Below are 12,520 nucleotides of genomic sequence, written 5' to 3'. Positions count from 1 at the left end.
TCATGGCATTGGTAAATTAAAAAGTAGGTATGTCCAAGTTCACTGCACATAAAACCGGCATAGTTGAAAGTGGATCTCCATCATTCTGGTTCCTTTCCTGCATTTGTCAGCATCATTTTTCACTTTAAAGATTAGGAAATATTTATTCAATGAATGGTTTGGCCTGTAAATACCCTCATATTGCTCTAAAGCAGAGGTTGCCAAATTTTTGTGTGTGTGAAGGGCCAAGCAGTAAATATTCTAGGTTTGGCAGACCATATGGTTTCTGTCACAAGCACTAAACTCTGCTGTCCTCATAGTGTGAAAGCAATCAAACAATATGTAAGGAATAAACATAGCTTTATTCATGGCATGGAAGGTCAAGGGTTTGGCTTCCCATACTGTCCAGCTGTTAAAAAAAAAAAATAGAAAAAAAAAGGATGATATTTATGGAACTGAAATTTGAATTTCATATAATTTCACATCATGAAATATTATTCTTTTGATTTTTTTCCCCAATCTTTTAAAAACGTAAGAAAACATACTTGGCTCATGGGCTGTAGGAAAGCCTGTGGCGGGCCGGGTTTGGCCTACCCCCTGCTTCAAGGTGTTGTGATGAATCCTGTAGGACAAAACGCATCTGCTGATAGATGTTACTCAAGTATCTTGGAAGCAGTTTCTGCTTGCCCCATATCTTAGAAAAGTGCATACAGATCGGAACCATGAAGTGAAGAGCTAGGCAAGTGACAGGCCTCCTCAGGTTGTGCAATAGAACATGATTATGACAGGACGCCCCTGTCCAAATGGGGACTTTGTGAGGTAAGGGGCTGGTGAACTAGCATTGTGTGGCAAGCGTGCCTGCTGCACGGTGCAGTGACCGGACACTCCTGGATTCCTGCCCTCTATTCCAGGGAAGTATGTGTGTAAAAATATCCATCGTTACTGGTATCAAGTGCTCTGAAAAACAGGCATTTGGGTTTCAACAATTCAGTCCCCTTCTTAGATAGTGTTTCCAAACCCCGATTTTTAGTTTCAAAACCTTGGTCTCTGAACCCGCAGTGGCTGATCTCTAGAGCTAATACATGGCGGGGCTGCTTCTCTCCATGTAAAAGGGAGAAATGTGCTTTGTGTTCACCCACCTGGACAGAAGAAGCCAAAATGCCAGTGACCCAAGACCTGCAAAATCATGCTCTCACGCAGAAACAGGCTCTGTTGACCTGCCGGCACACTAGGAGCACGGGGTTGTGCCCGTCACCACAAGGGAGGGGAACCAGATCTGTGACCGTCGGAGGCAGGTGCAGGAGGCCCTTGGGGAAAGTCAGGGCCCTTGAGCGCCGATAAGACAGTTCCCGCCGGTAGGCACCCATCGTGACCTGTGCGCTGGAAGAGCCGGCCCAGCCCTCCTGCCCCCTCGTGCCGCTGTCCCCCACCCCGGTACCGTCCCATCACGCGAGGCCCCGCCCCCGCCCGCGGGCAGTCCCCGGGGCCCCACAGCTTTGAGGGCGGGGACCCCGGGACCTGACGCGGCCCGGCCTGACTTCCACCTCGGCCGAGCGCGCCGGGCCGGTGAGTCCCACCCGGCCGGCGCAGGCGGCGGCCACGAGCCCCTCCCTCCAGCTGTTCCCGCCCCCGGCGCCCGGCGCGGGCTGCGCTCGGGGGCGGCGGCGGGGCCCGCAGGCGGCCATGGCGGCGGGCGCCGGGGCCGGGCCCGCGGCGCGCTGGCTGAGGGTGCTGGGCGAGCCGCTGAGCGCGGCGCAGCTGCGGCGGCTGGAGGAGCACCGCTACGGCGCGGCGGGCGTGTCGCTGCTCGAGCCGCCGCTGCAGCTCTACTGGACCTGGCTGCTGCAGTGGGTCCCGCTCTGGGTGGCCCCGAACACCATCACCATCCTCGGCCTCGCCATCAACCTGCTCACCACGCTCGTGCTCATCTCCTACTGCCCCACGGCCACCGAGGAGGTAGGGCTAGCTGCCCCCGACTGCTGTCCCGGGAGCCCCGCGTTCCCCGCCCCAGCTCGGTGCGCTGTGGGCCGCTCGCTAGGGGCGCCAAAGGAGAGCGGAGACCCCCGAGCGGCTGAGCCTTCCCGGGGCCGCGGAGGGGAGACTACGGCCACTGTCCTCGCGCCCTTAGAGCCCCGAGCCGCACGGAGGCTGTCACGCCACTGCCCCAGTCCCGTGACCATCCCGATCCTCCCCCGGGGAGCGGAGGGGCTGTCAAGGTCATTGCCCCAGGCCCATGTCCGCCCAAATCCTCCCGGGGCCGCGGAGGGGCGGAGGCCTGCCTGTCCCGCCGCCACCCCAACGGACGCCAACCCGTGCGACCAGCGGTCGGGTACTTTGCACCCTGGGGCCTGAGCACCGCCATCTCCGGACTGCCTGGAGTAAGGACTCGGGGCCGAGTTGGCCAAGCCCGAGATGTTCTTTGGACACTTTTATAACCGTCTGTAATCAAAGGTTGTGCTACTTATCCTGAATTTACTGGTAGCACTGATCAAAGAGAAGTTACTTTTAAGAGGTAACATTGACTTTTTCATGAAAAACAAACTAGGGTATTGTCAGTACGACAATCCTTATAACGACCCAGAGATCATAAAAGCCAACAGATTTTATTAGCAATAATTATATCTGACCTGTGTCCAAAGTAAGAAGAGCAAATAATGTTGGCTTTGGACAACTGTTAATCAGAGGAGCACAGGGTTGAGTGCGGGGGGCGGGGGGTGAGTGGGGTTCAGCTCCCATCTATGGCTTATTATAGTGCATGGGATCTTGGCACATTCTGTGACATTGCTTTCTTTTCTTTGTCCTCCAAACAGTTAAGTCCCTTTATAATCATATTTGGGCATAGGTCCAGTGGAGGACAGATGGAATTCAGGTTAAATAACAGGAATATAGTAGAAATGCTTCATGCTCTCCAGCCATGCATTCGTTTTGTAAAAAAATGTTTGATAGAGCTTACATTTTAAAATATCTTGCCAGTCGATCGATATATTTATTATATATTTCTTAGCAGACATCCCCATTGTTATTCATTTCCATATTGTTTGGAAAAAGTGAGCCTGTTGTCAGAATTTCCCAGAAGCAGTGTATTACAATGAAAAGATAGCTGGGTTGGAAGTGGAGGACTTGGCTTCTAACTAGCTCTGCCATAACAGACCTGCTGGGTCTGTTTTCCCATTTATAAAGTAGAAAATAAGGCCTGCCAAGCCAGTTTCACAAGGATGCAGTTAGGACCAAATGACATATTATATGCACATAAATGTAGAAAATTATAATTTGTTCAACAAATTAAAAATATTATTCAACACATTAAAAATATTACCATTATTAAACAATGTCCTGAAAAATGCATAATTAAATTAATTTTGTTTGGGCCTAGGTTTGGCTACCAGCATTTGGATATTTCTGATATTAGCAATTAAATCATGAATTCTTCAATGTTATTGTTAACTTAAGAACCATTTATTGAGCACTTATAAAGAGCAGAACATACAAACAAGTCCAAGAGCTCCCATTTAGTGGAGTAAAGGGGGGCCTGATGGAAGAGGCAAATTTGTGATTAATTTTTAGGCTTAGCCTCATTTTAAAAAGGGGGTGGGTGGGGAGTTGAGGCACTTTTCAAAAAAAAAAAGTTAAAAAGTAGAATGGCCCAACAAAGGGGAATAAGGATTAAAAGAAGATGAAATTAGAAGAGTTTATGAAATGTATGTCATTAGATCCTGCATATGCTTCTAAGTGACTAAAGCAGTGTGGGAAACACCATTACAGGAGCCACAATGCTTGTTTGCTAAAACCCCAGCAGTGTGAAAGAGCATAGCAGATCCCAACTATTTCACCTTAAGGTCATAGAACTAGTAAATGTTAGGACCGGTTAGGATTCAGATCTAAGTTGCTCTGAGTCCAAACCTCATTCTTTTTACTACGTACTGCCACCTTCTTGTTTGGAGTTTCTGCCTTTCTCTATGTAGTATGCAGGAAAAATACCTTTTATATAATACAGGTATGTAAAGTGCTTTCACATCCATTGTGGCATTTATGTCTTGTATCAACTCAAAGAGGTTGGCAAGTTTTTCCCCTCCTAGAATAGCCTTCCTGCCATCTCAGTATTTCTTCTATCTATCCATCCTGAAGAAACAGTAGTAGTTTATATATTTTAACAAGAGATTTCCTCTTATGAGCCCAGAGAGGTTAAGTGAGTAACCTGGCTTGGAACTTGTTTTCTGATCCTCAAACTTAAGAATTCATAGTGCTTTTTCAGACTTGACAGATTGCTTTCAAAAAGGGTCAGAAAAAACAGTATAGTTTTTGGATTTAGATGCTTGGGCTTATCTACTCATATAGGCTGTACTGTTGGCTATATATTTATATTAATAATAATATTTGATATATTTTTAACTACTGTGGACATAACTGGAAATGAAGGGAAACTAATAAAAAAAAAGTTGTGATTTATATTAAGCTTCTGCAATGGTGCTCTGGACTGCTTTTCAGCCATTATTTCTGTTAAGGAACTTCCCACCCCAGTCCAATTGCGCTACTTACTATAGCAATGATTTCTCTCCTTCATGTCCCTCTCTTTTCTCCTTCCTCTTCCTTTCTCCTGCCCCACTTATCCAACTTCCTACCCATTTTCAATGCCTAATTCTAACACTACCTACATATGAAATTTTTCTTCCTTTTCCCAAGTCAAATCAACCACTTAATCCTCTGAACTCCCATAATGATAACTAACATTTATGAGATATTTACTGTGGCAAAAGTTTAAGCTGCTTTTGTTCCATTATTACATTCAGTCCTCTCAACAACCTTATGAATAAGGTACTGTTAATATCCTCATTTCACAGATTAGGAAACTGAAGAGAAATTAATCTCTTCCTGGGTCACATAGCTTTAAGTGGGGACCAGGATTCCAAGCCAGAAAGCTATGCCTCCTTTGTATGGCTTTGTAGCTCTCCTGTGGAATTTCATTTTATTTTAGTTATGTGTGTCCTTATTGAGTAGGACAACCCACCAGATTTTAAATTAAGACAGCAATTGCACATTTGTATAACCTCCATAGCACAGTGCCTTGCATGAAGCAAATGCTTAGTAAATATTTGCTAAATTATTGACTGCATGAATGAAAAAACAGTATAATCTTGAGAAATGATGGTTTTCAACCATTAGTTTTAGCTGTTCTTGTACTAAATACTTATCAATTGTTTGGCCTGGGTAAGTTTGAGGAGAGTAAGCAAGTTGTAGGGTGAATGGAGAAAATAGGAACTGAACTGTCTCCTCATTTTGATAAAGCAATTCTATCTGAACACCAATCTATGTATGTAATCCTGGTCCCCATTCCTCGGCCACCTAATCCTCAAATAGAATCACAGTTTCTTGGAGTTTGAAAGGACCTTAAATCTTATTTAATGCAGTTCCTACATTTATATGTGATAACTTAGTGATTCAAATTGAGTTCTTCTAGCTCCAGACTAGTGGCATTCTCTACTACAAAACACTCACTCCATACTCTTATTTTTGACTGATGTAAACTGTGACTTCATTCCTTTTTACTTATTTGATTAAATGTTTTTGCCCTGCCTTCTTAATCTGTATATATAAATCCATGTCAGCATCTCTATTAAGAGTATGTTTATAGCAGACAGGTGTCTAGCTCAGGGCCAGGTCAAAGGGCATTGATGATAGAAAATTGAGCCAAAAAGCAAGTATACCTGAGGAAGCCAGAAAGACTTTAAGAAATGGTTTATTCCCTGTTTAGGTAACTCACATTATAGTTGCCTGGTTACTACATAGTAAAGAGTTATTTGTTGTGGGAATAATAGAAAGAAAAGGCAATAACCTGTAGTTCTACACAGATTTTTTTTTAATGAGTTTGATTTCTTTAAAATCTAGTATGTTTCCTTCCTATCACTTACCCCTGCTTTTTTTTTTTTTTAACCAGCTCAATAACTTATCAAACATCATTTATTAAGGCAGGAATCTTGTAAAGGAGTGGTTTCTCTTATTAAAACAAAATATAAACTCCAGAATTCTAGAAGGTGAAAATTCTAGAAGCAAGGCAGGGACTGGGGTGAGGCAAGCCTAAGCCTGACAATTAAAGGAGACACCTGCAGGATCCTGTGAGCAAATGCCTCCTTCAGTTCTGCTGCCCAGGTGCCTCCTTGCCTCACCCAAGTTCATCCTTGTCTAAAGGACTCTTTTCATGTAATGTGGAGGTAGCTTCCCTTTGTGGTCTGTCCCTTTGATTCCTATGGCTTCACTTTACTTAATTCCTCCTTTAAAGTTCTGGTTCAGGTATGGATAAAACATGGCATTGTGGTATATAGAAAAAGATTTAAATCCCACTCTAGTGCATTTGACTGGGGCATAAGGCTACTACCACTTAGCCACTTAGGGTCGTAAGAATAGAACAGATCTTAAAGAAACCCAGTGTAATTGTGGGGATTCTCCTCACACCGCTATGTCTTCCTGTTACCCTTAGCACAATGAGAGGCAGGCGTTTTCAGTTTAACTGTATTTATATATTTATTTATTTATATTATTTATTTATATTATTTATTTATTTTTTATTTTATTTTGTCGATATACATTGTGGCTGATTATTGCTCCCCATCACCAAAACCTCCCTCCCTTCTCCCTCCCCCCCTCCCCCCAAACAATGTCCTTTCTGTTTGCTTGTCGTATCAACTTCAAGTAATTGTGGTTGTGATATCTTCTTCCCCCCCCGCCCCGGTTTTTGTGTGTGTGTGTGTGTGTGTGTGTGTGTGTGTGTGAATTTATATATTAATTTTTAACTCCCACCAATAAGTGAGAATATGTGGTATTTCTCTTTCTGTGCCTGACTTGTTTCACTTAATATAATTCTCTCAAGGTCCATCCATGTTGTTGCAAATGGCAGTATTTCATTCGTTTTTATAGCTGAGTAGTATTCCATTGTGTAGATGTACCACATTTTCCGTATCCACTCATCTGATGATGGACATTTGGGCTGGTTCCAACTCTTGGCTATTGTAAAGAGTGCTGCGATGAACAATGGGGAACAGGTATACCTTCGACTTGATGATTTCCATTCCTCTGGGTATATTCCCAGCAGTGGGATAGCTGGGTCGTATGGTAGATCTATCTGCAATTGTTTGAGGAACCTCCATACCACTTTCCATAGAGGCTGCACCATTTTGCAGTCCCACCAACAATGTATGAGAGTTCCTTTTTCTCCGCAACCTCGCCAGCATTTATCGTTCAGGGTCTTTTGGATTTTAGCCATCCTAACTGGGGTTAGATGGTATCTCAATGTGGTTTTGATTTGCATTTCCCGGATGCTGAGTGATGTTGAGCATTTTTTCATATGTCTGTTGGCCATTTGTATATCTTCCTTAGAGAAATGCCTACTTAGCTCTTTTGCCCATTTTTTAATTGGGTTGCTTGTTTTCTTCTTGTAAAGTTGTTTGAGTTCCTTATATATTCTGGATATTAATCCTTTGTCAGATGTATAGTTTGCACATATTTTCTCCCACTCTGTTGGTTGTCTTTTAACTCTGTTAATTGTTTCTTTTGCTGTGCAGAAGCTTTTTAGTTTGATATAATCCCATTTGTTTATTTTTCCTTTGGTTGCCCGTGCTTTTGGGGTCGTATTCATGAAGTCTGTGCCCAGTCCTATTTCCTGAAGTGCTTCTCCTATGTTTTCTTTAAGAAGTTTTATTGTTTCAGGGTGTATATTTAAATCCTTAATCCATTTTGAGTTGATTTTAGTATACGGTGAGAGGTATGGATCTAGTTTCATTCTCCTGCATATGGATATCCAGTTATCCCAGCACCATTTGCTGAAGAGGCAGTCCCTTCCCCAGTGAATAGGTTTGGTGCCTTTGTCAAAGATCAGATGGAAGTAAGTGTGTGGGTTGATTTCTGGATTCTCTATTCTATTCCATTGGTCAATGTGTCTGTTTTTATGCCAGTACCATACTGTTTTGGTTATTATAGCTTTGTAGTATAGCTTAAAGTGAGGTAGTGTTATGCCTCCAGCTTTATTTTTTTTACTCAGCATTGCTTTGGCAATGGGTGGTCTTTTATTGTTCCATATAAATGTCTGGATAGTTTTTTCCATTTCTGAGAAAAATGTCTTTGGAATTTTGATGGGGATTGCATTGAATTTGTATATCACTTTGGGTAGTATGGACATTTTCACTATGTTGATTCTTCCAATCCAAGAGCATGGGATATCTTTCCATCTTCTTGTATCCTCTCTAATTTCTCTCAGCAGTGGTTTGTAGTTCTCATTATAGAGATTTTTCACCTCCTTGGTTAACTCAATTCCTAAGTATTTTATTTTTTTGGTGGCTATTGTAAATGGGCAGGCTTTCTTGATTTCTCTTTCTGCATGTTCACTATTGGAGAAAAGAAATGCTACTGATTTTTGTGTGTTGATTTTGTATCCTGCTACTGTGCTGAAATCATTTATCAATTCCAACAGTTTTTTTGTGGAGGTTTTAGGCTGTTCGATATATAGGATCATGTCATCTGCAAACAGGGACAGTTTGACTTCATCTTTTCCAATCTGGATGCCCTTTATTTCCTTCTCTTCTCTGATTGCTCTGGCTAGTACTTCCAATAGTATGTTGAATAGGAGTGGTGAGAGTGGGCATCCTTGTCCAGTTCCTGTTCTTAAAGGAAAACTTTCAGCTTTTGCCCATTCAGGATGATATTGGCAGTGGGTTTGTCATATATGGCTTTAATTATGTTGAGATACTTTCCCTCTATACCTAACTTATAGAGGGTCTTTGTCATGAATGAGTGCTGAACTTTATCAAATGCTTTTTCAGCATCTATAGATATGATCATATGGTCCTTGTGTTTGAGTTTATTAATATGGTGTATCACATTTATTGATTTGTGTATGTTGAACCAACCTTGCATCCCTGGGATGAATCCCACTTGATCGTGATGAATAATTTTACGTATGTGTTGCTGTATTCTGTTTGCTAGTATTTTAGTGAGGATTTTTGCATCTATATCCATGAAGGATATCGGCCTGTAGTTTTCTTTTTTGGTTATATCTTTACCTGGTTTTGGTATCAGGATGATGTTTGCTTCATAGAATGAGTTTGGGAGATTTGCGTCCGTTTCTATCTTTTGGAATAGTTTGTAAAGAATCGGTGTCAATTCCTCTTTGAATGTTTGGTAAAATTCTGCTGTGAATCCATCTGGTCCTGGGCTTTTCTTTGTTGGGAGCCTTCTGATAACAGCTTCAATCTCCTTTATTGTTATTGGTCTGTTCAAATTTTCTATGTCTTCATGGTTCAGTTTTGGGAGCTTGTGTGTGTCCAGAAATTTATCCATTTCCTCCAGATTTTCAAATTTGTTGGCGTATAGTTGTTTATAGTAGTCTCGAATGATTCCTTGTATTTCAGATGAATCAGTTGTAATATCGCCATTTTCATTTCTAATTTTGGTTATTTGAGTCTTCTCTCTTCTTTTTTTTGTTAGCCATGCTAATGGCTGGTCAATTTTATTTATCTTTTCAAAAAAACAACTTTTTGATTCGTTGATCTTTTGAATTGTTTTTTGGTTTTCAATTTCATTCAGTTCTGCTCTGATCTTAATGATTTCTTTCCGTCTGCTAACTTTAGGTTTGGATTGTTCTTGTTTTTCTAGTTCTTTAAGGTGAAGTGTTAGGTTGTTCACTTGCCATCTTTCCATTCTTCTGAAGTGAGCGTTTAATGCAATAAATTTTCCCCTCAATACTGCTTTTGCAGTATCCCACAGGTTTTGGTATGATGTATCATTGTTTTCTTTAGTTTCAATAAATTTTTTGATTTCCTGCTTGATTTCTTCTTGGACCCATATATCATTAAGTAGAATGCTGTTTAATTTCCATGTGTTTGTATAGTTTCCAGAGTTTCGTTTGTTATTAATTTCTAGTTTTAATCCATTGTGGTCTGAGAAGACACATGGGATAATTCCAATTTTTTTGAATTTATTGAGACTTGATTTGTGACCTAATATGTGATCTATCCTGGAAAATGATCCATGTGCTGATGAGAAGAATGAATATTCTGAGGTTGTTGGGTGGAATGTTCTGTAGATATCTGCCAATTCCAATTGGTCTAGAGTCTTGTTTAGATCTTGTGTTTCTCTATTGATTCTTTGCCTAGATGATCTGTCTAATATTGACAGTGGGGTGTTCAGGTCCCCTGCTATTATGGTATTAGTGTCTGTTTCCTTCTTTAGGTCTAATAGAGTTTGTTTTATAAATCTGGCTGCTCCAACATTGGGTGTGTATATATTTATGATTCTTATGTCTTCTTGATGGATCAGTCCTTTTATCATTAAGTAGTGTCCCTCATTGTCTCTTTTTATGGTTTTTAGTTTAAAGTCTATTTTGTCAGATAAAAGAATAGCTACTCCGGCTCGTTTTTCTTTTCTGTTTGCCTGGTAAATCTTTTTCCATCCTTTCACTCGTAGTCTGTGTGAATCTTTATGGGTGAGGTGGGTCTCTTGTAGGCAGCATATAGTTGGGTCCTCCTTTTTGATCCAGTCAGCCAGTCTGTGTCTTTTGATTGGGGAATTTAAGCCTTTTACATTAAGAGTTGTTATTGAAAGGTGTTGATTTATTCCTAGCATTTTATTGGTTGTTTGGTTGTCTAAGGTGTCTTTTGTTCCTTGCTTTCTGATTTACTGTTTGTTTTCTGTGTTTGTTGGTTCCTTAGGTTGTCGATAGTGTTTTTGTTTGCTTGTTTTCTCTTCATGAATGCCATTTTTATTATACTAGTGGGTATTGATTTTTCTTGGGTTTTTATGGCAGTGGTAGTTATTTTTCAGGAACCAAACCCAGTACTCCCTTGAGGATTTCTTGTAAGGGTGGTCGTGTGGTAGTGAACTCCCGCAGTTTTTGTTTGTCTGAGAAATATACTATTTGCCCTTCATTTCGGAAGGACAGCCTTGCAGGGTAGAGTATTCTTGGCTGGCAATCTTTGTCTTTTAGTCTTCTGAAAATATCATCCCATTCCTTTCTAGCTTTTAGGGTTTGTGATGAAAAGTCTGATGTTAGCCTGATTGGGGCTCCCTTATAGGTGATTTGACGCTTCTCTCTTGCAGCTTTTAAGATTCTCTCTTTGTCTCTGAGTTTTTCCAATTTGACTATGACATGTCTTGGAGAAGGCCTTTTGGGGTTGAATACATTTGGAGATCATTGAGCTTCCTGGATCTGAAGATCTGTGATTTTTCCTATACCTGGGAAGTTTTCTGCCACTATTTTGTTGAATATGTTTTCAATGGAATCTCCATTTTCCTCCCCTTCTGGAATACCCATGACTCGGATATTTGAGCGCTTGAGGTTGTCTGATATCTCTCTCAGATTTTCTTCAATATCCTTGATTCTTTTTTCTTTCTTTTTGTCTGCTTGTGTTATTTCAAACAGCCCATCTTCAAGTTCAGAGGTTCTCTCTTCAACTTTGACAAGCCTGCTGGTTAAACTCTCCGTTGTGTTTTTTATTTCGCTGAATAACTTCTTCAGTTCAGCAAGTTCTGCTACATTTTTTTTCAGGACATACATTTCCTCTTTCAGATCCTGTATGCTTTTCCTCATTTCATCATGATGTCTAGCTGAGTTTTCTTGTATCTCATTCAGTTTCCTTAGAATTATCACTCGAAATTCCTTGTCAGTTATTTCAAGGGCTTCTTGTTCTATAGGATCTAGAGTTTGGGATTTATTAACTTTTGGTGGTGTACTTTCTTGATTTTTTGTATTTCTGGTATCTTTTTTTTGGTGTTTATTCATTGTGGCAGGGGGTTTCACAGTCCACCGGTTTGAGACTAATGACTAACTAAGATGTTGCTGTGGTTGCCAATTTCATATGGCTCCCTCTGTGACTGCTTAGTTGGCCTCTAGTGCCTTGTGTGTGTGGTTGCCTCGGGTCTTGGGCTTCTCCGGGGAGCCACATTTCTGGTCAGCTTGGACTCTGCTGGGCTGGTAGATCACGGTACCACAGGGTGTGTGATCTCTGTTGAGCTTTCACTTCCTGTGCAGGACTTCTCCCTGTTCTGTGTGCTCTGGCCCAGGCTGTTGGATCGTGCAGTGGCGACCCCACCGGGTGTGTAGTTTCTGTCGAGTCTCCGCCTCCCTGGCCGCACGTCTCCCCACTCTGTGCGCACTGTGCTGGGCTGGGGCGTGTCTTCTGCACCCCTCGTCTATCAGCTGGGCCTTCAAGACCCTGCTCGGCACCACCTCGCCCAGGAAGTCTACCAGGTTTCTGGTAGGCACAGACGACCGGTCGCTCTGGGTGCCTTTGTAGCACTGTGTAGATCTTTCTCAGGTCTTGTTCACCTTTGTATCCCCCCGGCATAGACCGAATCTAGCGCCCACCTGCAGCCTGCTCTCCGGCAGGTTCAAGCGGACCTGGGAACTCTCCTCCCACACTATTCCCAACCAGAAATTCGTTAGGCTTTTTTCTGAACTGGTGGCCGCAGAGATGGTATCTGCCTCCCAGTAACAGGAAGTTTACCGGGGGCCGGAGTCCAGGGTGTGGTGGAGTGACAGTTGGCCCAGTTTAACTAT

General features: G+C 42.1%; 1 protein-coding gene and 1 long non-coding RNA gene across 3 annotated transcripts in view; one reads left to right on the top strand and one right to left on the bottom strand.

Moving 5' to 3' along the window:
* Positions 1-348: 348 nt before the first annotated feature.
* LOC134360390 (uncharacterized) lies at positions 349-1,301 on the bottom strand. Its single transcript, XR_010021327.1, has 3 exons — positions 1,119-1,301; positions 525-601; positions 349-388 (listed from the first exon to the last, which is right to left on the bottom strand). It is a non-coding gene; the product is annotated as an uncharacterized LOC134360390 (long non-coding RNA).
* Positions 1,302-1,662: 361 nt separating this feature from the next.
* Positions 1,663-12,520, top strand: part of CHPT1 (choline phosphotransferase 1) — a 44,970-nt gene continuing 34,112 nt past the window's right edge. For both annotated transcript variants that reach the window (XR_010021341.1, XM_063075303.1), the window contains exon 1: positions 1,663-1,935. Coding sequence is in view for 1 of the 2 variants with exons in the window: in XM_063075303.1 (XP_062931373.1) it covers positions 1,663-1,935 (273 nt within the window). In the remaining variant the exon portion in view is untranslated. The remainder of the gene's footprint in view (positions 1,936-12,520) is intronic.

The sequence above is a fragment of the Cynocephalus volans genome, chromosome 12 (assembly GCF_027409185.1).
Source record: "Cynocephalus volans isolate mCynVol1 chromosome 12, mCynVol1.pri, whole genome shotgun sequence".
Classification (NCBI taxonomy): Eukaryota; Metazoa; Chordata; class Mammalia; order Dermoptera; family Cynocephalidae; genus Cynocephalus; species Cynocephalus volans.
This window is presented reverse-complemented; position numbering and strand designations above follow the sequence as displayed.